General features: G+C 52.9%; 9 protein-coding genes across 9 annotated transcripts; 4 read left to right on the top strand and 5 right to left on the bottom strand.

Moving 5' to 3' along the window:
• Positions 1 to 1578: 1578 nt before the first annotated feature.
• UV8b_03194 (uncharacterized protein) lies at positions 1579 to 2520 on the top strand (the record flags this gene model as incomplete). The annotated part of the gene is made up of 1 exon (XM_043140692.1): positions 1579 to 2520. One exon carries the CDS (start codon positions 1579 to 1581, stop codon positions 2518 to 2520), a length of 942 nt encoding a protein of 313 aa, XP_042996626.1.
• A 2928-nt stretch (positions 2521 to 5448) lies between these two features.
• Positions 5449 to 6796, top strand: UV8b_03193 (uncharacterized protein; the record flags this gene model as incomplete). The annotated part of the gene is made up of 2 exons (XM_043140691.1): positions 5449 to 6565; positions 6642 to 6796. The coding sequence occupies 2 exons, from the start codon at positions 5449 to 5451 to the stop codon at positions 6794 to 6796; spliced, it is 1272 nt and encodes a 423-aa protein (XP_042996625.1).
• A 177-nt stretch (positions 6797 to 6973) lies between these two features.
• UV8b_03192 (uncharacterized protein) lies at positions 6974 to 8076 on the bottom strand (the record flags this gene model as incomplete). Its single annotated transcript, XM_043140690.1, has 4 exons — positions 6974 to 7149; positions 7240 to 7673; positions 7757 to 7931; positions 8001 to 8076. The coding sequence occupies 4 exons, from the start codon at positions 8074 to 8076 to the stop codon at positions 6974 to 6976; spliced, it is 861 nt and encodes a 286-aa protein (XP_042996624.1).
• A 4865-nt stretch (positions 8077 to 12941) lies between these two features.
• Positions 12942 to 13623, top strand: UV8b_03191 (uncharacterized protein; the record flags this gene model as incomplete). The annotated part of the gene is made up of 2 exons (XM_043140689.1): positions 12942 to 12962; positions 13042 to 13623. The coding sequence occupies 2 exons, from the start codon at positions 12942 to 12944 to the stop codon at positions 13621 to 13623; spliced, it is 603 nt and encodes a 200-aa protein (XP_042996623.1).
• Positions 13624 to 14673: 1050 nt separating this feature from the next.
• Positions 14674 to 18801, bottom strand: UV8b_03190 (uncharacterized protein; the record flags this gene model as incomplete). The annotated part of the gene is made up of 3 exons (XM_043140688.1): positions 14674 to 14777; positions 14938 to 17986; positions 18136 to 18801. The coding sequence occupies 3 exons, from the start codon at positions 18799 to 18801 to the stop codon at positions 14674 to 14676; spliced, it is 3819 nt and encodes a 1272-aa protein (XP_042996622.1).
• A 1051-nt stretch (positions 18802 to 19852) lies between these two features.
• Positions 19853 to 21086, bottom strand: UV8b_03189 (uncharacterized protein; the record flags this gene model as incomplete). The annotated part of the gene is made up of 4 exons (XM_043140687.1): positions 19853 to 20231; positions 20290 to 20324; positions 20720 to 20981; positions 21046 to 21086. The coding sequence occupies 4 exons, from the start codon at positions 21084 to 21086 to the stop codon at positions 19853 to 19855; spliced, it is 717 nt and encodes a 238-aa protein (XP_042996621.1).
• Positions 21087 to 22230: 1144 nt separating this feature from the next.
• Positions 22231 to 23624, bottom strand: UV8b_03188 (uncharacterized protein; the record flags this gene model as incomplete). Its single annotated transcript, XM_043140686.1, has 2 exons — positions 22231 to 23309; positions 23375 to 23624. 2 exons carry the CDS (start codon positions 23622 to 23624, stop codon positions 22231 to 22233), a joined length of 1329 nt encoding a protein of 442 aa, XP_042996620.1.
• A 460-nt stretch (positions 23625 to 24084) lies between these two features.
• On the top strand, positions 24085 to 24800 carry UV8b_03187 (uncharacterized protein; the record flags this gene model as incomplete). The annotated part of the gene is made up of 3 exons (XM_043140685.1): positions 24085 to 24102; positions 24239 to 24543; positions 24638 to 24800. The coding sequence occupies 3 exons, from the start codon at positions 24085 to 24087 to the stop codon at positions 24798 to 24800; spliced, it is 486 nt and encodes a 161-aa protein (XP_042996619.1).
• Positions 24801 to 25057: 257 nt separating this feature from the next.
• Positions 25058 to 25768, bottom strand: UV8b_03186 (uncharacterized protein; the record flags this gene model as incomplete). The annotated part of the gene is made up of 2 exons (XM_043140684.1): positions 25058 to 25495; positions 25556 to 25768. 2 exons carry the CDS (start codon positions 25766 to 25768, stop codon positions 25058 to 25060), a joined length of 651 nt encoding a protein of 216 aa, XP_042996618.1.
• Positions 25769 to 25826: the final 58 nt, after the last annotated feature.

Below are 25826 nucleotides of genomic sequence, written 5' to 3'. Positions count from 1 at the left end.
TATTATTATGCATTCACGGAAGGGCTACAATGTACGAGTACAACCATCGTAGCCATTCCCCATGCAACTATGCATGCACTACGCATGCACCACGCGAGCCCTAGCCTCTGGGAGCCCACTCGAGTATAATCAAGATGCCTTACGAGCTTGGTGCGCACAAACCTTGGTTACAGTACATCCAGTCCTGTTCCGCGTTTGTACCTGTCCTGGTGGCCATTGTTTCTTGGGCCATTCGCTCAGGTGCACAGAGCATCCATCACTCGTTGATTTCGTCGTCATCTTGCGTTTTCCCAGCCTGAAGTCTAGATGCGTGCGGTATTTCTTTGTGCTGGCCCCATGGGCCATGACTGATGCTGAAAGCGTCGATTTCTGTAGGGACATGACTGACACGACTGACCATGCGACTGGCTTCTCGGCTTGGGGGTGTTGATGAACCGATGCCGGGACATGGGCGCCATTCCCCTTTTCCGTCAATGGATACACATCATTGTCTCTCTTTTTCCCTCGTCGAACTTTTACCTTGGGACACGAACTCCAGCTATTCACACTTCTTTTCGTTCTTACTTCTCTTCACCGCCCTCGGCACCCCCTGGTAATAACGAGCAAGTTTATAACCAGGCATTGACCAGGGGCTTGGACAGGGGATGTCCACGAGCCTTCGCTCGTCAAATTGATTGTCCCTGCCCACTAGTCATCGTTTGCCCGTCATTGTTCCTGCCAGGTTCGGAAGCCCGCCATCCCGCCATCCCGCCATCCCGTCGTCCTTCTGCCCACCACGATCAGAGAGAGGGTCCCATATGCACCTTCTTAGCAGGAGGAAGCTCTGACAACCAGGATTGTGGCTAGTCACAGCTTGGAGCCTGCCAATTCCCACACAACACTGAAAGCCCAGTTTGCCGGGGTTGTTCTCGAACTCTCCTTTGGTATCTCATCATCCTTCAATCGTTCCTCCTGCAGACTTGCCATGCTCACTTGAGCCCGGCAAGATCATTTCCGGGGTACATTCCGGCAGCCTGCTCTGCAAGTCATCACCAGGGCTCACTGGGAGCTTCACACTCTGCAAGTCGCGCTCGTTGATACCAAGCGGCTGTAGTGTTGTCAGAATTGCCCAATCCACTCATCCTTTGTTTGACCCGACCTCTAAATGCTAGAGCCATTCTGCGAAAGGTCCATCTTCCCCAGCATTACTGGCAGTAATCAGTCGTGGTCTACTCCATTCATCATTGGGATCCAATCACGCTCCGCCAGCTGTCAAGACCTTGTGGCCCGTCTTCCAGCTTTCGTGGTTCTACCTCCGATTCTGTGGACATCAGGTTAAACCCGTGTCTGCAGTCATGCGAGGCCGTTGTTCTCGGGTCTCCATCAATAGTTCAATCATGGTCGCGTTTGCTGCTAACCACTGCTAACCACTTCTCGCTTTTTTTTTTTTTTTTTTTTTTTTTTTTCTAGAAACTTACGGAGAGTTCTGAATCTGTCTCCCGCAATCCTCCTCTTGAATCAGGTCGGCCCCGGAGCGTCAAAGGCAAACAGCCGTACGTTGGGGTCCAACAGGGGCCAGTTGTGCAGAAACCGGACTGGATGGCGTCATCCGAGGTCGACCAGAAGTTCCTGGGCAGGCTTGCCAAAGCTGTTGAGCAAGATAATCCTCTTCTTTCCTCTATGCTCTTCAAAATCCTGGGCCTTTCACTCAATCTTGCCGAGCAGCTCATCGCCGCCAAAAGAGCCAAAAAACCCGACCCCTCTACATCAACCATATACCTCAAGCGCGTATTGCATATAATATGGCTTTCTCGTGAAGGACTGGTCATGCTGCAGCAGTACGTCATCCCCATGGTTGGAAATTACGTCGAGTTGAAGGTCCTGGCCTATAAGTTGCGTGCCAGTTTCCACCACATCTTTGTTCTGTTCCATAACCAGCCTCCTGTTTCCGACATGGCCAGCTGGACACCAGAGGCAAGAGAGGCCACCTTTGCTTCTGTGGCACAGGCAGAAGCTAGCAGAGCTGAAGCATCGGAGGGGGATATCATCTCCAGGTCATCATCCGTCCAACCTACTCATCCTCTAGAAGGCGGCCCGGTCGGCCCACCACCGGGATTCGAAGCTCACGTGGCGTTACTGCCGCCGTCATTCTTGTTACCAGAAGATGACTTTCTCCCGACAGCACACCGACACTTCGCGGAAGCAGTCAAGCTTGCGGATGAGTTACTCTGGGGCTCCCATTCGTTGCGGCTATCTGTCAAGACTGAATACGCCGCCTTTCTTTATGAGTGCGTCCATGACGCTGATGCGAGCCGGAAGCTGGCGAAAGACACCATAGCCGAGGTTTACGATGCTACTGAGGGCATGGACGACGACATGTTCCACGATGCATGCGAACTAGTCACCGTTCTCGGAAAGATGATGAAACGGGGGTTGGCATCCTCAAACAACACATTGCTCGGCAAAGGTCCAGGATCCAGCCAAGTGCTTCTACCCAAAGAAACACAAACGCACCCACCTGGCATGGAAAACGCCATATGATGTTAACCGGCGTGTTCTTTAAGCGATTGAGCCTTTTGTTCTGTTAAGAGCACGAAAACAACCAGGATATGAACGCGGCGCGAATCTTGGAGCCTCCGCCACAGAATCACTTTGGAATGTGGATGACTTACAATAACAGAAAATGGCAATTTACACGAGAAGAAAAAATCGAAATATGGATACCGCCAGGATGTTTCAAGGATGCATGAGTGTTGCCTCGACGACGGCGAACTGTAATTGGACACTGCACCAGTGTCTACACAGACACGACGACTATCTTTCAGTTGATGGGCCATAATTGGAGTGGAGTGGAGCGAGGACGGAAAATAGCCCTTTCACCGTTGTGTTTTCTGCATATCCCATGGTCATTTGTTTTTATGTCACTACGACATTGTACATGTACATTGGATCAGGCTTCATCAAGGGCCGGTGCAGTGCAAAGCCTGGAGTACAAATCGCATTTCCAGGATCATTTTTACCCCGGTTGGGAAAGCAAGCCCTCTGTGTTTTCATACTATTCAAGGATGTATGGGCGGTCATGTTGATGTTGCATTTCACGGTGGCATTCGCAGCCTCGATGGAGTTACCAAGTAAATATTAGATACTTCTGTCTCAGCGTATCCCAGGCATACATGATATGCTCGGGGGACTGCGACGTCCTGTATTTTAATCCATAATTACTACTAGTTAATCATTTATCTATTTACGATTATTTGTGCCAAGATGGAAGCTTTCATCAGTTGTGCGCCTGGGGATGGAAGTTTAGTTTATACCACAATCTTGCGTTCAAAACCGCCATGCAGCAGGACCATCAACAGGTTTATTTTTCGGGGATTCTCTCAAGCAACGCCAGATTTTTTCCGTCTTGTTCCCGAAGCTCTCCGGTATGCTTCCGCTTGCTCTGCTCATTTGGAACATGCAGCGACCAGAACGGCACATGAAAGATTCCTCACGTCTCGCGGGCCCCCTTGAACGGCAAGATATTCTGTCCGTTTCCTCGCCCGCCCCTTCTTTTTCAACTCGGTCTTATTGCGACCCGATCTCCGCTGATGCATTTTTCGCCTGGGGGATCGCAGAATTCGGCTTGCGTCTCTAGCCAGCGGTTGGGCTCGTACTTGCTGTCGACGGACGCGAGTGTTTCGCAATTCGCCTTGCTTCAGCGGTTGAGGCGGAATTACCTTGCTTCAGGGGTTATCTGGTTCGACGCGAATCCTCGGCGCGTAAAAGGCAGGATAGATGCTGGTGCAGAGACACCGCTGCCGAACCAGGTGCTCGTCCTTGAGCGAATTTTCATGGCGAGATCATCAGTGAGCGGATCCGAAAAGGCTCTTGGGCCAGGTGAGCTGTCGTGCGGTGCCCGTCTTTGCTCCTTCGTTTTCTTCGTCATTCTGTCGGCATTTCCGCTGCGGTCGATTCTGGGGGGTTGAGCTGCGCAGCAAGGGCGATCTTGCTTTGACGGAGAATTCGTGATTCCCGAAGCCGCATATTTTGCTTTGCTTGTCTTATTCTCAGCATGGTCCGCTCTGGCCATGCCAGCGCGCAGTGGCTTCGTCATCCCCGCGATGAAGCGAGTTTGCCGACGTCAGTCCGCGAAGGATTACCCCATCCATGGTTTCTTCACGGCCCTCGGCGAGAAATCTTCGCAAAGCGTCCCGGTGGTGCGAGGAAGGGTCTGAGCTTTCCGCTCGTGCAGAGCCGTCGCCCGCGCCAGTTGAGCGACCAGCGGCGGGGGAGCTCTCGGCGCCCGAGGCAGTCGCAGAGGTGCATTCACTCATGGGCCCTTGCTCCGAATCGTCGGGCTTGCCCGGAATCCTGGCAGCACTGCTTCTTGTTCCTGGGAATCTCCGGGGGGCGGAAGCGTCGTCATCGGTGGACAGGGCCGTCCGACTGGCTTGTCCGGCGGATGCATCGGTGCTGGTTCCAAGGGCAGACGAGGCCTTCCTTGCATCTGTGGCCGCGGGCACGCGTGCCGATTATTTTCATCGGGAATTCTTCGCATGCCAAGGTGTCTTTTGTCATGCTGTCGTGGCTGTCGTGGCTGTCAGTCTCTTGGGCTTCGCTATCTGCTTCTTCCTGTGCTTTTGGGGTTTGGGGGCTCCTTCGCGATCGAACGTGGCATGGCGAGATTCGGGCCAGGGCGCCAAGATCATCGTCGGCTGCCAAGACAACGCACGGCCATGCGCACTGCACGGCAACCTGTACATTGCCAATTCGGGCAGAGACGCGCAACGAGGCCGCCATCCGAACCCGGTGAGCAAGTCGCGCAACAGCAGTCCACACAAGGCCCGATGGAGTCGCTGCAAACAGACGGGCCAGTCGGGCAGGAGCGCCGGCTCCGGGGATGGAGCTTGTCGAGGGCCAAAAAAGTGTCGCGTCGGCTGGGAAGGCATGAACTGCCTCTGGAGGCATCAAGTCGAGCCTTTATTTCGTCGGCACGGATGGAGGGAGCTGCCAAGGAGGCGGCGAATCGGCAAACCCGGCCACCAGCCTGTGTCAGGAAGCCGGCCGAGGTACGGTACATGAGTGGTCGGTGCGGCAGCTCGATAGATTCGGGAGATTCGCACGAGGCGACGATCAGACCAAGTCAACTTGGCTGATTCGAGGCGATAACGTGGCCTTGGTGTAGTTCCGCATGCTGGTTCGGGGGAGTCCACAGCTCGGCCGGGGTTCTGCAGGTCCCAACTTGCGTTGAGATATAGGCGCCCGGTTTCTTGGAATCGTCACAAGAGCATCCGTACAGACAAGACAAACCGTGGACGCGACGCGGCGCCCACGATGATTGTCAGGCCGACATCGGCGACTCCACTGGCCAGCCAATCCTCGGACTAATGCCCACCGAAGGCGTTGGCCAGACAAGAGATACATGTAGCACTGCCTACCTCTTGCTGGTCTTTGGCTGCTCCCCCACACCAGACCACTTCTCTCACCATGACTTTCGACATCAACGACACCAGCCGAAACAATCAACTTCCCTCATCAACGCTCGAAGCCAAGTCGTCACCCCTCGCTTCCCCGTCCACAGGGCCAAAACCGCCCATCTCGTCAATCATATCCACCTACGACTTCGAGGCCGTTGCCTACCAAACGCTGTCCCCCAAAACATGGGCTTTCATCTCGTCTGCGGCTGCGGACCTCCACACCAAGGAAAGGAACCGCACGGCTTTCGCCGACATCGCTCTGCGGCCTCGTGCGCTCCGCGATGTCTCCCGGGTAGACACGTCCGTCTCGATGCTGGGCCAGAACCTCCGCCTTCCCCTGTTCTGCAGCCCAGTTGCCATGGCGCACCTTGTGCACGCACAGGGTGAAAAGGACATCGGCAGAGCCTGCAAGGCGTCTGGCGTGGCGCAGTGCATCTCGACCAGCGCCAGCTATCCCCTCGGCGAAATCGTCGCGGCTGTCGAGGAGCACCCCTCGCCGCGGGCCTGCGACGTGCCCATCTTCTTCCAGCTGTACATGGACAAGAACCGGAATCGGTCTCGCGAATTGCTCCAGGCCGCCCAGCGCAGCGGCGTCAAAGCCATCTTCCTGACCATTGACGCACCCGTTCCTGGTAAGAGGGAACTCGACGAGCGAACAAGTCCCGACGTGGCGATATCTTCTCCTCTTTCTGGCGCCACTGCGGGCAGTGACCACAAAGGGAGTTCGTGGGGCCGAACAATGGGTGGCTTCATCGACGCTTCGCTGTCTTGGGGCGATATACCTTGGATAAGAAGTTGCGTGCCGGGACTCCCCATCGTCCTCAAGGGCATACAAACCAGCGAAGATGCCGTCATGGCTATGGAAGCGGGTATGGATGCGATTGTCATTTCAAACCACGGTGGGAGGAGCCTGGACACAGCGCCTGCGAGCATCCTTGTGCTCTTGGAGCTTGCGAGGAATGTCCCGCAAGTCTTCAAGGCAATGGAGGTCTACGTTGACGGCGGCATAAGACGTGGAACGGATATTTTCAAGGCTCTCTGTCTAGGCGCCAGAGCTGTTGGCGTGGGACGTGGTCCGCTCTACGCGGCAAATTACGGCAAGGAAGGCGTGCTTCGCTATTTTGATAGTAAGTGCGCTACCGGCGGTCGCGCGACAACGTGGTCCAAGGCTAACCAGACATGACTTTACTTTCGTCTACATAGTTTTGCGCGACGAGCTAGAGACAACAATGAAAATGTGTGGAGTCACGAGCTTGAATCAGCTTGGCCCGGCCTATTTGAATACTTTGGCAGTGGACCATTTGATCCCCCGTTTGCGGATTTGCCACACCACTGACAAGATCAACAGTCGACTATGAGAGGAAAGCGGCACGTGGGACGCGCTTGGCATTTCATGCATGGGTGTCAAGATGAAAAGAGATTCCAAGAATATTGCTGTCCATACCTACATCAAATTGAGCTGCTTAATACATGTGAATCGTACCCGCTCACAGTTAATCGCTTGAGGCAGGGGCAGCAGTCAACATGGCTTTCGCTTACCGTCTCGACCTGTTTACGAGTTCTATGGCTTGTTGATTATGGCGCGCGTTACCAGTCCTCGGATCATGAGAAGTTCTGACACGCGATTCACGCACTCTATGATTCCGTCGTTTTCGACCTTTGATGCAATGGTGAACGGCGTAGAAGCATGCCGACATCATAGCCATGGCCGCTATAGAGAACCAAATCACATCAGAACCTGACCGGAACGAATCGAATTGCCATATCAGACATTTTCCAACACCGAAAGGACTATACGGACCGACTGCACCCAAAACCACGCCCGCGATGGAAGTGGGTGATGCTGGAAAGGATGGGGATTCCGATTTCGTCGTTGCGGCAAGGCTGGTGCTTGACTGTATGAGGCTTGAGGGCGGCGGCGGCGGCGGCGGCGGCGGCGTCACCATGTTTGGAAGGGAATCAGTCGCCGGGGATGTCGCCGAGGATGCGATGGCTGTATTGGTACCAAGGGTCGAAGTTTGCCCTCCCGTGGTCTTTTCTAACGCTGTCGAGCTGGTACTGAAGGAGGAGATGGGACTTAGTGTCGGCAGATCCTCTCTTGCTGACGACGTCGTGGTAAATCGATAAACGGTCTCGGGTCGTGTATCAGAATCACACACGTATAAAGAATAACCCTCTATATTTGAGTCTCCCCCGAACACGTTCGTCTTGCAATACGGAGATGCAGAACCAGCACTAGTCATTTCCTGTTAGCTCTTGTTGTTTCTCAGAAAGATATTCAGACGACCGGGACCCAACAAGTCCTGGCGCACACATACCAAATCATAGCTGACGCGCTCTCGTTGCTCCAGCCGTCACCGAATCCTGACTCTTTGTCTAGACATGTTGTCGGAAGGGTACAAACTCCACTTGTTGTGGTCCAGCAGCATCCGACAAGGTGGTTCGTGACGTCTTTGGCGCAGCGCTGGCCCGGCAGGCATGTCAAAGGGTACTCTACCAGCGCAATCATTAGTTGACATTTCTCGTCTTTGGTAATGCTGAGCGCATGAATCTGGTGCTTACTGGCGTTTCCTTCTACCCAGCCACATATGTTTGGGGAGGGAACATGTTGTGATACAGAGCCCATGCTCGTTGGCATCAGGTACAGCGAACCTTCGAGTAAAGGCGAGAGATTTGGGCTTCTTTTTCCTAAACCCTCTCAGCGGTGCTGTTTCGGCGGGACAAACCGCAGGCTGAATATACAGCTCAAAGGTCAATATTGCGAAGCGGACAGACGAGCTGGATATCTCGAAAGCCCGTGATGAGAAACGGAATGATTGAGGAGACGTTCGGAAAGACAGTTGAGACGGGAAACATTCGAGCTAATAGACGATTTGGTGTTGTTTGTTTCCCGCCGGGAAAGAGCCATTCATGACTGCGACTGTTTGCTGAGTTTGACGTGGCACTAGTCAGACCAACAATCTGGCGGCCTACAAGTGTGAAGTTTGCTACAGATTCACAATTATCAAGGCTTACGCGGACATCAATCCGCTGTCGGAGTCCGTGAACAGCGCCATTGGCGATGTTGTCGATGATGACGTCTAATCGCCGTGAACCACTATAAACTGAGAGGAATGATGTCTCGATTTCCTCTAACCCTGGGGCAGGGCCGGTGCAACCTATGGACCGACGCTTGCTGTCCATCATCACCCATGAACAGGACGGGGTAAAAGGCTACCTGGCTTGTTCTATCAAGTTAGTACTCAAGTGCCCCCCAATGCGCGTTCGTCAAGTTCCGGTGACGGCTCAAGAAAGACAATGATCCCCAAGTTATGATAGATCGATCCTGGTAGGGATTAACAATCCCTGCATGGGCTCGAGGCCATTGATGGACTGGAGGATCGTCCCAAGGAGCCTCCAGCCCAAGTTCATTTTGCTCACCTATCCTGGGCGCCTGAACCGCTTGCTTGCAACAATGTGAGGATCGCATCAAGGGATTTTCTCCATCCTCGCCTTTCATAAAGAATCTGTCTCCCCACTTAATACCCGCAACCAGTCTTGACAATTATCGCCGTCGGAAGAGGGCGAATCACAAAACAGGTCAAAAGAATCCTAAGCCAGACGATTCCAGTCTTCATTGTTAGCCGCTTGTTTGTGGCTGCATCTGCTTTTTGATGTTGATATCGTTGCTTGCAGGTTTTGAACTCAGAGTTCAACATCAATATATCAGATTTATTTCTGCGGGAAAATCTCTGCCTCAACTTGTGCTCAGTGTAGACTCTGCAGCTGCAGAACTATATCTTGTGTCTATGCCGTCTCTGCGCCTTGCTGGAAGTGAGTGATGCTATGATTCATCTGTTGCTAGTTGTCAGCTGCAAAGCCATCTACATCCTCTCTGGCAGTAAGATTTCCCGGGGAGTTTTCGGGAAGAGGGAGCAAGTGTTGAGCAGGGATGGCGCTGTGATTAGTTGAGAGATGTGGCAAGGTAGTTTCCGCGGAGCGGCTGGATCGATTCAGGCGCTCATGGGCCATGTGTGATGCGATGCATACTCCGGGACGGTTTCCGATGGGTACCAAATAGGAGCTGTCTTTGGAGTTGATCCGAGGCTCGAGCGTACAGAGTCCGGACTGCAGTTAATTATCGTCAGCAAGTCATACCATTTATGCCGTTCTGTGCCTTTTCAATCCAAAGACAGCACCTGACCTGGCTGGGTGAAAAGCGCACCAGATCGGATGAGACGAGACGAGACGAGGCATGGTTGGAAGCCGGCCTGGTTGAAGCCTGGACACGAAGTATATACAATCTGGCACATCGTATCGTACGTGGGGTCTGCCTAGCAATTCAGCGCAAGTCTGTCCGCAGTACGTACACTCCATATTTCCGTAAGCAAAGCGATTTCCAGGGTTGATTGGGGCTTCGGATCGAATCAAGATTCGGCAGGCCAAAAGCTGAATCAGGGATCATCTATCAGCCTACAGCATACCAGAAAGAACCATGCTCCGCGTGGCGCTGTCTGGTCCGAGTGGCAGGTGCCAGGTACGGTAGCACACCCAGCTGGCTCGTGTGCCTGACGGCCCGTCGAAGGTCATGGGATGCGCGTCAACTAGAGGTACCCTACGGAGTACATGAGGTGTTGGCTCTGTTGAGCACGTCCGCACCATAATTGTCCGGTCGCCTGCCTGTAGTGCCTGCCTGTAGTGCCTGCCTGTAGTGCCTGCCTGTAGTGCCTCCAGATTGTGAGTGCCTTGTAGTAAGAAACCGACTTCACTTTGGTGTAATTGGTCTGCGCATCTCTCGAATGGAGTTGCTCCACATCACAGCCGCGGATTTCGCCCCGCGCTGGATTTCACATGCTCTCGTTTATCGTACGAAAGGAAATACAGTAGGCAGAGAGGCGCGTCACTTATAAAGTTCGCATCGGGGCAGGGAACATGCCGCCGTCCATGATATCATTCGCACGTTCACCTGCATACCGAAATACCGGTTCTCTGGCTCAGATAAGCGAGGCAGCCCATTGAGGAGGCAGGCCCCCTGCTATAAGGGAATCCGAACCTTGCTTGGGGCTTCCTCACGCACTGTAGGTAGTGTCGACTGACGGTCAGCTGTTTTCCAGTTTCTCCTGCCAAGGTCAATGTCAATTCCCCCAGTGCTCAAGCTACTTCCTGGGCCGCCTGACAAACACTACATAGCAACAAGAGTCAATATGAACATGACAAAGCCTCGCCTATTGTTCTGCTCCAGTGTCCATCTGGCTGTCTGGTTGTGCGCACTACACACCGAGGGCGCCACAACCCACGTGCCACCTGCCGCGATTAGGGACGCCAGAGTCTGTCCTACCCAGCCAGGTAGGTACAGGTATGTATGTAGGTACATGCTTGGGCGCACCACAGGTTCTGGCACTACCCACCGACTTTTTGACACGCCGTTCAACTGCTGCCCGGTACGCAAGTTATGACGATGTACATATGTATATTCGGTAAAGCAAAAGTTTGCGCGCCTTCACGGTTGGAAAATTCAACAAAGCGAAAAGCAAGCCCGAAATTGCGAAAATACGGTAAATACCCAGCACAAGATTTTCTCCCGTCGGGTTCTTAGACACGGCTGGGATCTTATCCAACTGGCCGTAACTTGTGGGTGGCGGCAAGCTTCTGTCATGCTACGGTGCTGCTTGTGCCTACCGTGATACATGTACCTACAGTAATAACCATGCAGTGCTGGAACGTGAGACAAGGAAGCCGCCACCCCACTAACCTTCCTATCCAGAACGGTGCATGTGGCTGACGGATCTTCCCACCGTTTTGTGATACATCGCTAGAGGGCGACGACTGAAACACACGGCGGCTGGACCGTGGTGCACATGTAGACGGTCAAGTAAAAGGTGTGCTCCGTACCTGCAACGTTGTACTTGAGCCGGTGCGCAATGCAATGGAGAACAACGGCTAGACCGACTGGCAAGGCTGGGGCTGGCGAACTGGGGGATGGTTATGAAGCGGCCAGGCAGGCAGGCAGGAAGTCCAAGACAAGTCCCGCTCATCTCCGCACACGCAGGTTGCCAAAGCGGCTGGGCAACCAGAGTTCACACCAGAGTCACCGCTGATGGACCGAAGACCAATTGGGTTGGCATGGCAGTAAGGTCGTAAGGTCCAGCGGCACTTGCTCATTCAAATGCATCGGCACCCAGTACAGACTTGGCAGTCATGCCACTTACTGTGGGGGTTGCCCCGCCGCCCTGGCCCAGCTTGCAAGTATTGACGCGAGTCGTGACTGCCATCCGGTGCCTCTTTGACATCGTCACACCCACTTTCTGCTGTGTTGGTGTGACATCCCACGTCCCACGTCCCACGTCCCACGTCCTCCTTCCTCCATCCTCCATCCTCCATTCTCACTTTACTTCTGTCCCGTTCAAGCCACTATTGCTGGCCCAATTCGTCTCATCTTCTTGAACTTGGGAGAGATCAAGTGCTGAACGCCCGGAAACGCAAAAGTTCCCCAGTCAAAGGCTGGTTCCCATCTTGACTCTGCCCCAGGACTCCCGTCCTCGTCAGCCAGTTGCAATGCTACGTGATTCTTCTGCACTCAACATGGCCCCGAAGCATTTCCATGGTATGACTCGCCCAGCGCTACCATGTGAAGCTGTGCCTCGAAAAAAATCGTAGAGCAGGTGCCTCTCTTGGTGGGTTTGTCAGTCACTGATTATGGGCTTGACACGGCCCTTATCAACTCTCGCCTTATTCGCTGCCTCCTTTCCAGCCTGTTTTGTTGGACATTGTGCCCGATTTGGGACGGAACTTAACCCACAATTTCTGCCTTGCTGTGTCTGTCTTACTTGCTCTCCTGGGTGTCCAAAACCTGTAGGCTTTCTTGCGACTCGGCGCCATTTGCCCATGCTCACCCGGGGTCTCTCCAGCTTCTTCACAACCTCTCACAAACGCCCAGCAGGATTCACTTGGATTGAATCTCCTACTGCACCTCAATCCTCGACCCCAAGCTACCTAAGCTACCCAGGTGATCCCTTGACTTCTACCCTTGTCCTCGTTCCAACGTTGGAATATAAGGCCCATGTAAGAGACTCTAGGACAATGACGTGTCAGAGTCCCCCGTCCCCTCTCCCATTCAGCATGTGTTGATCTACCAACGCGTTTCCTCGTCACCTTGATTAGAGATGTCAATGATTCAACCTTGACGAGAGCGACTTTGCGGACTAATTTTGCGAGCTTTTATCTGCAAAGGTAACCCCAAGTATAATTTCTTCTGCATCGGAACTTCTTCTTAGAATCCCCTTGTCGGGATACTCCTTTCTAGGTTTAGCATCATCCACCCCGTCGTTTCGTTTCCTCACCAACAACTCGGTCACGTTGCATTCTAATCTCGAGGGCAGCTACAATTTCTTCTTGGTCAAGGTACAACGCCAATCGATCTTCAAGGACGTACTTTCGGCACCAGTCACAACTAAGCGTGACATGAGCTTCGCGGCTGAGTTGCACGCTTGAAGTACGATTCCCAGAAACAAGTCAGCTTCTATAATGCCAACTCAGTTTCAACACGTAAGCCCGGCCCTCAGCACAGACACCCTCCTGATGAGCCGAACGCGAAATCACAATGACTGACAAGGTGAAGCATCAGCCGTTTCAAGAAGGCGAATATGGCATCATTGCGTGGTATCCAAAGTTCCAATCCTGCCACAGGTTCTTCGTTGAGCATGCTCAACACACGGAACCTGTGCAGGCAGTGGCCGCCTGGGTGAACATTCGGTTGCCGTTCCAACAAACGACAGACAATGTGGTGGGCGCAGCCCCAACCCAGAATGAGTGGAAATCGTCAGCAGTAGCAGTAAATCTCCGCGCAACTCTGGTCCCATATATCAGGCGGTTGGTGGTTACGGGATTCGACAACCCTGCCACTCTGTACGGTTTCTTCGGCGAAGACTGGACAGAAGGCATTGGACCGATCCACGAGGCCGAGAGGCGGAATTACCTGTTTGCCGCCAAGAGTGAGACATGGCTGGAAGTGAAGAGAGATTACGACATGGACGATGGCCAGGCAGTTCCTTTCCTGAGACCGTTGATCGGCGTGACGGAGAACGAGATTGTCAACGCCGAGGCACGCTGGAGCGATTGGTTGGCAATGCAAGATTGGATGCTGGGCCCAAGAGCCCCTCTAGGAGACAACGAGTCTCGCTCTCCCAGAGATTCCAGAGATGGATGACTTTTGGAGCGGAAGTCTTGCAACCAAAGAACGCATCACCCACCTGCCTTGAAAGGGCAGACCGTTTCTGGACCAGAAAACTAATTGCTCGAGGGTAAAGCATCCAAATACTTTTTGCTTTTGATCGTGTCATCAAGCCATCCATACACCTCGACGTTCACAAGGCCCTACCATTATTCAATTTATGCATGCCCGCTACATTTGCAAGTCGTCATAGCGGACGCTGCACAGTTCGCCGTCATCAGATGCCGCATGATGAGAACAAAATACGACGTCATTTTTTTTTGGCTTTGTCTTACTGAGCACATTCAAGTTTTGTGTGCCAACGGTTTCATTATGTACAATAGGAGTCGGCCGTCTCAGCGTCGACATAATGATGGGCGGTAGATAATAGAAGAGAAGTTATGAAGAACGAAAAAAAAAAAAAAAAAAAAAAAGAAATTACAAGCCATTTGAAACGCCGCGTCCAGAACACCGTGGGCCCAGAAAATCCCCAAAGCCGTAGTTGAAGAAACTCAAGACTGTGTCTCTTGATTACGAAACTCCCTGGCGCGACACGACTGAAGTTGCACCAAAAACGAACGACAACACAAAAAAAAAAAAAAAAAAGAAGGAAGCAGGCAGCAGAACGGGGTAGGACGCGAGACGAGAAACCGCTTGTCCCTATCTTTACCATCGCCCTCCAAGGGAGAAGAAACACAAAACATACCGTCTCTTCCGTCGACAAAACCCACCAAACGCCACATCCCGGCTGTGATCTAAAGGGCATGCAAAAGGTCATTTGTTTTTTGTTTTTGGTCAGGGGAAAAGAGAAGAGAAAAGACTGTTTTAGAAGAGATTCCAGATTGGGCCCTATTCTCATATTACATAAATGAAACAAAGACTCTGCTGCGTCTCATGGGTTCAGGACCAGACGCGCGTCTTCAAGTTGTGTGAGCAGTCGACGAGCTGGCCAGGATAGCAGGGCCAAGGCCAAGGGCTCTGGCAGGGGTCGTGACGCAATGCACCAAGACGACTGAGGATAACTGGCAACGCCACGCTGGATTCCCCTTAGTTGAGGAAGCCTTTGCACGCGGCTGTATTACAAAGACAAGGAATGCGGTCTAGACTACCGATTTCTCGCTCGAATTTGTAGTCGTATGTCAACTCTTCATCTGCACAAGAGAGCGGGCATTAGTTGTTTATTCCGAATCGGCAGCCTCAGTTTGTTGAAGGTCGCAAACGATGACTTCAACCGGGGGGGGGGGGGGGGGGGCACGGCACCACCACAAACAAAAAAGGGGAAACAAAAACAAACAAGGCACCGCAACTTACTCAGAACAATGTCACGGAGGGCATATATGACGATTCTCTTGCTGCCCTCGACCTTGATAATCTTGGCTGTGCAGTTGGGCATGCAGCTGTGGTTGATGAATCGAGCAATGCCCCCCTTCTTGGTCGCATCGATGACGGTGTCGTCGTCGATGCGGAACAGATAGCTGCTTCCGATGCCGCTCTTGAGGTACCGCTTCTCTCGGATCTCTGCAATCTGCTGGCGCACTTCCTCGCCCACGTACTCGATAATCATGTCGTCCTTGTTGATGTTCTCCATGGCGTACAGGCCCCAGTTGTGAATGGCGGACCGCGCAAACTTGACCGGCTTCTTCCGCTTCTTCAGCTGGTTGAACTTGAACACCTCCGAGTCCTGCCCAAGGGACTTTTTCTGGTCGTTCAAGTCGGCCACGTAGCGGCGGTTCGTTGCGCGATTCGCGCGGGAATTTCCCTTGGCAATCTTCTCGGCGGCGAGTTTGGCAGCCTCCGAGGCGGCCCCCATGCCGTCCTTGGTGTTCTTCTTGGAGCGAGCCTCGCGCTCTTCCCGGGCCTTCTGGACCTTGATGTGATGTGGAAGGTATTTGGACTTTTCAGAATTGAGGATTTTCTTGACCCCTTCAGTTCGGGCGCATCCTGTGGCGCTGGGAACGTAGTATCCCTCGATGGTCACCGGGAAATCCGTAGAATTATCCTCCGAGTTCAACTCTCGGACGCGGTTTCGCTTCCATAACCAAAGCTCCGGGTTTCCGACGTCGCCAACGCCAAACTTCTTCTGCAGCTTGGCGACATCGGGCTTGTCCCTGAGGCCAAGAGCCAGGCCGTGTAGAGAGGAGATGTCTGGTGTAAAGTCATCCGGCAATTCGAGTGCAGTAGTAAGCGCTTCTGTCGAAAAGAGTGCCTCGTTAAACTTTTCAGGCGGTGCCTCGGTCCGGGGTGACTTGACGCCATGAACCCCGTCTGGCAAAGGAGCCTTTTCCAACTCTTCTTCATCAGCCGCGTCAGCCTCTGCCTCCGCTCCAGCTTCCGCTTCTTGCTTCTTCTTCAGTTCTTCCTGCTCTTCCAATAGTTGCTTCTTCGTTTTCTTCTTCGGTTTCACCGCCTTCTTCTTTGCGTCTTTCACGGCGAGCAGTAGCGGCGTTTCAGATCGAGGTACACTGTCCCCATGATCTCCCGCGAAATCAAAGTCAGCCCCAGTCTCCCCAGAAACCCCCCGTGTGTCAACATCTGCGCCGGCGGGGGTGACCCGGACCCCAAACAACTCTTCGTCAGACTTCTTTTGGCGCTTAAAGGCGGTTTCGACGGAACCTTCCAGTTTGCGTTTTTTCGAAGACAATTTATCAACAAAAGCCAGACTAGACTCGGTCATCGAGTCTTCATCGCGGCGGCCCCAAGAGCCAAACTCATCGTCAGTGCTCATACGACTGCGAGGCCGCGATTCAGGTTCTTCCGTGTCGCCAACAGCCAGCGCTCTGGCGTCAGTGTCGTCGTCGGACTCGAAATCGCTGTCGAGGCTCTTGAGGCGATGATGGAGAGACCGAAACGCGGACCTTACGACGGGTTGACGTTTCCGAGAGAAGGGGTCCACAAACATGCTGCGGTGGCCCTTCGCTTTCGCCTTTCGTATCCTGGGGAGCGCCTTCGGTTCGAGGCGGCCGGTTCTTCGTTCAATGGGATCTGTTCCCGAGTTTGGTGTCCTGGCCCCTAGAGAGTTAATGCTATCCTCGTCGTCCTCGTCGTCAGCATGATCGAGATTGAGCTTGCGTCGCTTGGCGACATGGTTTGCTGGGTTGAGAAAGTCGGAGAGACACGGGGCAGCGACTTGAGTCCGAATGTGCCGAATTAAATGCTCAGTCATCTCCCGACGAACCACTTCCACTGCCTCGAAGACCGGGTCAAAGTTCTTAGCTCTTTGCTTCTTTTCTTCTTCGAGATCCGCTTCTTCTTCTCGATGGCGTCGTTTCGATTCCTCGCGCCGTCGGCGGATGGTGGTCGTGCCCTCATCCCTCTCTGTTTCCCTGCCCCTGCCCCTGTACGGGCCGGGACTTCGTTTGCCGTTGTTGGCATCTGATCCGCGGGTCGGACGGGGCAAGCACAGCTGCATCGCCAGGTCGTAATTGAAGAATTCGGTGTGATTGACGGCTCGGTAGCATCGTTCTGCCTCTGATTTCCCTGAGAATGAGTTTCGGAACACGACGTAGAAGCCGGTGCGATCGAGACGAATCTCTTCGAATGCGTAATTCTTCAGCCGTTTCTTCATGTGGGGGATGATGCTGGGTAGAATGGGAACATCTTCAGAGGCAATGAAGATGTAGGGATCGTTTGACAGCACAGAGGCAAGGTTTCGTGACTCAATAGCTCCTTGTAGCCTCTGTTGCTCAACCGTAATGGGTTGCGGAGCTGCAACCACAGCTCCTACGGGGCCTAATCTTTGCGCCGGACACGCTGGTCCCTTAGGTGCCGTTGGTGGAGGTCGCACAAACGGAACGGCCTGGGGCCCTGATTTGGGCCCTGTCGGTGGAGCTTTGGCGGCGGCGGCTTGCTCACGAGCCCTCGTCTCCTTGTTGTATTTTTCTCGCTCTATCTTGAGATGTTCCTCCAGCATGCGCCTGCTCTTGCGCCCCTCTGGATCATACTCAACTCGAACAATATCCGCGTCGATCTTGATGCCTCGGGTTCGGACGGCACGACGCGCGGCGTCGATTGCCGAGACTGGTGGTCTCCCAGGGTGCTTGGCATCCCGATAGCGAATCGTGGCAAAGCCCAAATAGCTTCCTGTATCCGGATGCATCTTGTTGCTGCTCTCGGCAATTTCCCCAAAGGTTGCGAAAACTGCCGTCACCTTGTTAAATGGGACCAGGGGATTGTATCGTGTCACAAGGATTTGCGTTGGCGGACCAGGCCCTATTGATGTCTTGGGATCATACGGATAGGGCTTAAGATTCTCTGGAGCATGCCGTAATCGGGCTTTGGGCAAATAATAATCGGTATTGATATAACCGAGGCGACCTCCGGGCCGTTGCAAACGAGGGTCTGGAGGGGGGGCGTCATCATCCTATCAATAGTCAGTTAGCCGGTTGTATAATGCAGCATGATAACAACGCCCCCCCTCCCCCCCTCCTTTCTTTTTTTTTTTTTCTTTGTTCTTTTCGATTTCTTTTTCCCAGCTGGAAACGCTTGGAAACCAGTTATACTTATACGTACAAGTCCAAATTCTTCGAATACCGGTTTGGCGCTCTTACTGACGCCTTTATTGCGAGCTCGATCGAGGATCGGATCATATGTGCACTTCTTGCCTTTGATTGATGGAAGCGCATCTCGAGCGGGGAGACGGTTGATATGTTGGTTGAGTGAAACCGGAACATCTTGGCGTTGGCTGACAGTTGCGGCATGGGCCTTTCCGAGGCCGTGATCGATCATCGCCAAAGGAGGCATGTCTGATGATTTTGAACATGGAGGGGCGGGTGAGTAAGCCGATGAATCTCGAGGGGCTAGAGGCGTAGTGCTAGTGGATATGTAGGATGAGGCAGCCGCCGTGATTGCCCTTTGCGAATTACTGAACACGGATGAGGCAGTACTTGTATGCGAGCTAGCAGACCCAATGGTATCAAGAATGTCTCCGGAAGGAAGGTCGTGGTCGTCAGACTGAGGGCGGGGGCTATCCGATAAGATGCCGCAATGAGACGGCCCAGCGAGGGCTGCCGCGTTTGCATCCGGCGCACCAGAGGCGGGATCCCTATTGGAATCACGGCCTGGAATGCTGTTGCGACTTGAACGCTCGCGATCTGCCCGGCCCTTGGCTTCTGCCCTCACTTTGGGGGCGTTGGGAAAGAACTGCGCGAAGCTCACGCCGGGAGGGGGCCGAGTCATCTTGTCGATGCGCTCCTGTTATGTTTTGCACCGTGACCTGGTCATGATATCTCGGGTGCGAGCTTGGGCAATTCACGATGCAGGAAACGGCGACGTGTGCCGGGTCGTCCCACGCAGCCCAGCACGCGCCCTTGGTTGAGCCCACGCGACAGAGACGCAGGCAGGTGGGCAGCGTTGGGCGATCGTCAAAAGGGACATTCACCGTCTCGGCAGTAGCGACAGCCGCAGGAAAAAAGAAGATGGGGTGAGAGTAGCAATATATGCGATTGTGGTGCGATGCGGGCGGCACCAGACAACGGCCTGGCGGGCTTTCGGGTTATGAGAAGTATGTAGTTGGATGGAGCACAATGGAGGATGGGTAAGAAGTTCAGCAGGCCCGTCGTCAACAGACCAGACAGGACAGACACTTTCGGTCTGGTCACAGGGATGATGGATGGCTAGAACTCAACTCAACTGAATCGTTGGTGGACCTGCCAGCCACACAGACCACACAGACTGTTGCGCGTGCGCCTTGTTTGAGGGATTCGCTGCGACTTTCGCGCTGGACCGGCTGTACTGTTTTTCCGATTTGCCCCACGTTGCAGCCCGATCCTGGATGACGCAGGCACATCAAGGCAGTGTACTCCGTAGTGTGTGGGTTTTTTCAACGCACCACAAGCATCATGTGTCTCTATTGCTACAAATAGGTGGTTCCTATCGCAGCGTTTATCTATTATCGTTGGGGTTCATCTAGGTGGTTATATTATGCCAGGATATGCTGCTTTTGAGGCCGAAGCCTATCCCGAGGGGATAGCCTGTGTCTCGGGAAAAACGTAGGCCCGGGTCCTTCTGCCCCTATCTCTACAGAATAACTTTCTTCCGGTCCGCAGCCTTCTGCTGCAATTCATCAACTTGATCCAACAAGTGATAGACAAACCCTCGCGCGCAACTTGACAAGGACAGCATCAACGTAACTGCTCCTGGTCAGCCATCCTGTGCGCCTCCCTTAGTAGCGCAGACATTATGGATCACCAAGCCCCGGCTCCAGCGAAGCCAGTTCGGGGTGAGACGGTTACTCTCCTGCCGATGTCCTCGACCGCGACGCGAAAGCCTCGATGATGCTGGCAAGCTTCTGCGCACCCTCGAAAGGTACTGCGTTGTCATTACTCGCACAAATACCACGCAGACTTCGGTGACCTCTCAGCCCAATACGCCCCAGCGCATTACCCTCCTTCAGGAATGCTTCCTCGGCGGCATCGCCACTCTTCATCCTGAAGAAGATATTCATACGCGACCGGACCGTTTTGTCGGGGATAATGCTGTAGATTTCAGGATGGGCATCAACAGCTCTGTAGATGATTTGAGCCTTCTCAGATACAGCCTGCTGTCCTTCAATCTTGTCAGGATACTGTAGCAATAGTGTCTTCGGAACCTGACCCGCGATGTACACGCTACAGGGAAATTAATTAGTCTGAACACCGCAACATCATCTCGAAAAAGTGTGCTTACTCAAATAGTCTCAGTGTATTGTAGAGGCTGTTGTTCTTAGCAATAGTTTCGCACTCAAAGATGCGAGGCGGGGATAGGCAGAGCCAGCTGCTTCATCAAGGCTGCAGAAGGCTGCGGCAGAAAGCTCTTCTTGGACGACAACCGTAATACTTGTTGACCCGAGGTTCTATTGGGCGCCAAAGGAGATGGCTGAGAAATTTCTGGTCGGGATCTTCCTCGAAAAGATATTGGAGCTCATGTCGGCGACAACAACTGGTCCGTCTGGCTCCAGCTCCAAGCATTTGGGAAAGTTGGGGAACATGCCTCTCGTTGTCGCAGTAGTACACCATAGCAGCGTCCCGAGATAGGTTCCAAGTGCTCGTCCGGAATGGTTCTAAACTTGCCGCCGTTCATCTTGCGGCTGTCCGCCAGAATATTAACATGCTCCGACCCAAAAAGCCGCTTGGCTTCGGCCGCTGCCTCCAGATCCTCCGCCCTGCATGAAGAGGATCTCGTAATCATCCGGAATATCGAGGTAAGCGGCAAGATTGGCTTTGGCCTCGTTGATTATGTTGACGGCTATCTGGGAGCGGTGAGCGTGCTCGGCGATGCCTAGACCGGCACCATCATAGTTGATCAGAGCTTTGGCAGCATCCTCGAGCACATCAGTAGGCAGCAAAGCTGGACCTGCACCGAAGCAGATGATGTCTGACCTGGAGGGCCTGGGGTAGAGGAAAGCGGTATTGGCCTTGGGTCACTTGAGTGTAGAGGTGTTACTGGTTCTCGGGAGATGTCGGAAAGTACTGGGAAAACGACATTGCATTGAGTTGAGATGATGAACTCAATCTATACTCGGATTTGTTCTGTTTTTTTAGCGCGTTTCCACTTTTGCAATACCGCAGGAACTTTGCAGGTTTCCCACACTAGACTCTTTCACCATAAATGACGGCAGAGTCGCTTTTTCTTTTGCCGGCTACAACCCTTTTAGGCACCTTCGCGGCCTCTGCTAGCTTGATACATCCTGGACAGGAGTGATACCAGGGGAAATAAAGGCTTGTGCGAGATGTAGGTCCAGTCGTTTTGGGCGACTTCGATACACGAATTCAAGTCTAGCGGCCAGATTATGCACAAAATAGCTTCAATTCGGTGTTTATGTTTTAGCGGAACCTCGAGATAGCTTTATGACCTGAGATCCTGGCAGTTTGGTAGATTCCCATACGCAGCTTATGCGGCTTTGTATGCTTCTTTTCATCGCAAATCAACGTGCTTCAACAGAAACGCGATGGTGACCTCGTGCGGAAGGAAGCTGAATATCTAGGTGTCCCTTGATATACAACAGCCTTTTTTCAGCAAATGGATTTCCTTGCTTAAGTCATTCGTATCCTTTTCACTGCGGTAAGGGCCAAAACTAGGTATAAGAGCGATCGACCTAGAATAACAAGACTTGATAGCGCAAATCACTATTCTATGGCACTACGTAATACCGTGACGGTCTTCATACTTGCAAAGTAATATTGACACTGGCAAGAATATGAGCATCAGCCAACTACTGAGACATGGTGGTCCTACAGCCTGACTGATCGACACTACTTGTGGCCATATCATAATAATAAAACAGATTGCGGTGGCGGGCCTGACTTAAACCGTCACCAGCCTCCATGTTGAGTTGCATGGGACTGTCGTTCTTCCAGATACTGAAGACTTCCGGGGGTTGAAGCATTCTGGTATCTCAGAAATCAGCAAGACAAAATGCTTCAAGGATTCAACTTGACAACTCGTCCTCGAAACCCGCGCATGGTCATAAAAAACTTTCAGTCCGACTGACAAGCGACGTGGGTAGTAAGGCATATGTTGAGAACACGGTTCAGGTAACGCCACAACGCCGGACTTCATCGTATAGAAACGGAATTATTGGTCCTTTTCCCTCCCGACTCCAAGACTCCATGGTCGTTCCGGTCGAACTCAGAGCGTCAGCTTCAGTTCAAACTCATCATCTTCATCATCAGAAGGGAGGAATTGCTTCTGCAACGGCAAGAGATCGTCGTCGTCGGCATCGTCGAAAATGGACATGAATTTGGGCCTCGCGGCTTGCGTGTTGGATGCAGCCGCTTGGCGCAGACGGGCTGGCGTAATGGTCAACTCAGGCTCAACATCGAGTGAGACCGCGTGTCTTGTAGTGTGATTCTGATGTGCATTAGATTGACTTGCACTTCGCGAATGCATCATAGACGAAGCCGAGCGTCCTTTGTTATACCCCAGGGTAGTTCGTGATGCCGTCTCGCCAATGGAGTTGCCTACTGATGGAGACTTTGTTCCAGTCGGCTTGGCAACCTGTGATGCTGAAAAGGCTGACGAGAGCGGCCGCCTCGCCATAGGTTTCGCTGCAAATGACCTTGAGAGGCTGCGGCTCTGTGATTCTGCACGAACAGCGAGGGCTGAAGCTGCTCGTCGGGCGGATAAAGTGGAAGGTTGCTTCTGGGTGACTGACAGGGCAGAGTTTGCTGCCGAGCAAGCCTCTACTTTGTTCCTGATGTGGCCTTGACCAAGATCGGATTCTGTGGCCTCCGAAATATCCTCCGGGCTCCAGTTGATGGCAGCAATATCTTCCGCATTGCAATCCTCGGCCTTTTTGAATAATGCCTTCATCTCGTCGTTGAATTTTTTTTCTATTCGTGAGACTCCGTTTTCGTCTAGAGGATTGTGGAAGTGCTGGTAATACCCCTTGAGGATGTTTGACCTTTTGAGACCGTTGAATGTCAATCCCGCTGCCGGTAAAACGTCAGACTCATAGGGCAGCGGCGTTGGTCTTGGCGGAGCATATTCAGGCTCAGGCGCACCAGCTGTGCCGGTCATATCATCAGGCTGCATTGTCAGCTTCTGAGGCTGAAGATCCACGGGCCTTTGTTTCGGCTTTTGCATGCTGGTTTGCCTGATTTGGGTATTCTCGATTTCCCGAACCCTGTCTTTGACGGCAACTGTGTGACCCGGCCTCGCCTTGGCATTTGTAGTCTTGTTGCCCAGAGGCGCGCGATTTCTGTTCTCTATGCAGTACAGTCAGCGTTCTGAATTTTCGGCATCTTGATCGCAAGACGGAATAGGCGCCTACCCAGGGGAGTAACTAGTGCCTGCCGCTGGCCCGTCGGTTTGCCCAGCACCGATTTGCCATTTCCGGCCATCCTGACTCCGGTATCTGCAGCATTTTTCCCTGCAAAGATACTCGGAGCGTTCTCGTCATTTCGACCAAAGTTTCCAGGCGTTTTCGGATATCTGGCACCGGGAGTCTTCGGCTGTTGTTTGGACGGGGCGTGATGGTGGCCATGCACCAGGTTTTCCTGATCTCGGTGGGCCGCGAGCATGGCGTTTACTATGCTGCTCAAGGGACATTCGTCTGCGATGATGGTACGAGTTGGTATATTGATGGCTTAATCGCCCACAGGACTCGCGACGGGTAAGGCGTTCAGGGGGGCAACTATGATGACGGCACTCTTATTGTTTATTGGAATCCCTTGCGCAGGGGCCGAGGAATGTTGTTGATAAAGCTGGTCGCTCCACAGTTTGCGTTGACCAGGGAACGGTGCTAAATGGGCACGGGTCCTGGGCAGTCGGGGGCCGTGGCACAGGGCCTCTGCGCCGCAGTTGAACTTGGGTGAGGGACATCGTTGGAGCCTTGGAGGGGCATGTATTCGCTCTCCTTTACCTATCCCTTTTTCTTGATCCTAGCATCACAAAGCCGCTTCGTAAACTCGCGTCACGACCGGTATTCATCCGCAAACTGAACCCTTCATCTACAGGACTTTGAACGAAATCACTCTCAAGATGGAGCGCATTAAGGAGGTTCGTCCTTTTGTTGGTTCACACTTGCCAGCGTACAACATCCCTACTCTCTGCTTCGTACCCCACCCAGATCTTGTGTAGAGGGGTAAACGAGCGGTCGTTTGATAGAACTTGATGGCTAAAACTGGTTCATCAGAAAATGAATGCGCTGCAGCTAAAGGCGGAAGAAGCTAGCAGCCAGACAGAAGAGCTCAAAGTCAAAGTCAAGGCACTCGAGCAAGAGAACCTTGCCAAGGAGCAGGAGATTACGTCGCTGCAGCACAAGAACAACTTGCTTGAGAGCGAGGTGGAGAAGCTCGAAACCGCCATCAAGGACTTCAAGAAGGCTGCAGACGAAGGTCAACAACACGGCACTCAGAATGAGACCCTCCAGCGACGACTCCAACTCCTCGAGGAGGAGGCCGAAGATGCAGACAAGACCCTGAGGGAGACCAACGAGAAGTATGCGGCCAGCTTGTTCTACTTTGAACCAACCATTCCAATGGCCCACACGGCCATTTGGTGCTTTCAGAAATGCTGACAGACACCATGACAGGCTTCGGCAGACCGACGTCAAGGCCGGACATTTCGAGCGCAAGGTCCAGGCCCTTGAACAGGAGCGTGATCAATGGGAGCAGAAGTACGAAGAAATGGCAAAGAAGCACACAACCCTCCAAAAGGAATTGGAGGATCTTCAACAAGAAATTGGCAATATTTGAATTACGGGCTTGGCAGGAAAATTAGCCACCGTGTGCGGTATGGGCTATTGCGCACTCTCCGGTAAAGTTCATGGCCAACATTGTCGCTTTCATTTCTTCGATTCGAATGTTCCATATACCGCAGGGACGGCTAGAATCCCATGTACCGTTATATACTATTAATCGGAGTGCCTCCAGCTTGGGGTATTTGCTTCAGTGCCTATCTCTTTCGTTTTATCCAGAAACTCCCATGCAATGCATCCGGTTTTCGACCGTTGTTAACGTGATTTCATCTTCCGCTTCCTGTCTGTCAACTGCCTCTCTGCCTTTGACTCGTACGTGAACTTCTTTCTCTTTTTCTTCGGCCTGGACGATTTCTGAAGTTTCGCCTCAGCCTCAGCCTTCTCGGCAGCCTCTCGTTTCCTGCGCGCTTCCTCTTCTGCCTCATTTTCAAATTGGTCTGGCTTACAGAGTCCATCCCTGGAAACGGCTACTGATTCAATTTTGACCGTAGTATATCGGTCCTCATCGACGTACTCTTCTTCGTGGTCGACGATCTCGAGGTCAGGTTCGTCCGGGAAACCATTCCACTGGTCGGCAACGTCTTCCTCGGAATCATCTTCCCCCACTTGTGAGGTCACTGCCCCGGATTCGCGTAGAAGTTTGTTTACAGTTTCGACGTGTTCCGCGACTTCTCTCCGTCTCTCTTCCCTCGCCTAGGAAAGAGGACTATCAGTACGCGCGGGTGGTTCAATATGCCAGGCGGGAACCGGTACCTTTCTCCGCGTTTCCAACTTTTCCTGGCGCGCTCTTTTCGCAGCCTCTTCCTGCGCATGCTTTATTCTTTGCTGCTTTCGCTTGTGAAACCCAGTTAGAAACTCTTGGCGAGCGCTGTCGTCGAATGATATTTCGTCAATGGCCGACGCCAGTTTTCTCTTCTTGTTAGGCGGCGGCAAGGGACTCTTTTTCGGTCTTGGTTTGGCGAACATGTTGTTGATTGGAAGGACTGCGATGGTCTTGACAGACAGCCGCTACGAAAAATCCGAC

The sequence above is a fragment of the Ustilaginoidea virens genome, chromosome 2 (assembly GCF_000687475.1).
Source record: "Ustilaginoidea virens chromosome 2, complete sequence".
NCBI classification, from domain to species: Eukaryota; Fungi; Ascomycota; class Sordariomycetes; order Hypocreales; family Clavicipitaceae; genus Ustilaginoidea; species Ustilaginoidea virens.
Note: the sequence above shows the minus strand (reverse complement) of the source record. Positions and strands in the feature narration are given on the sequence as shown.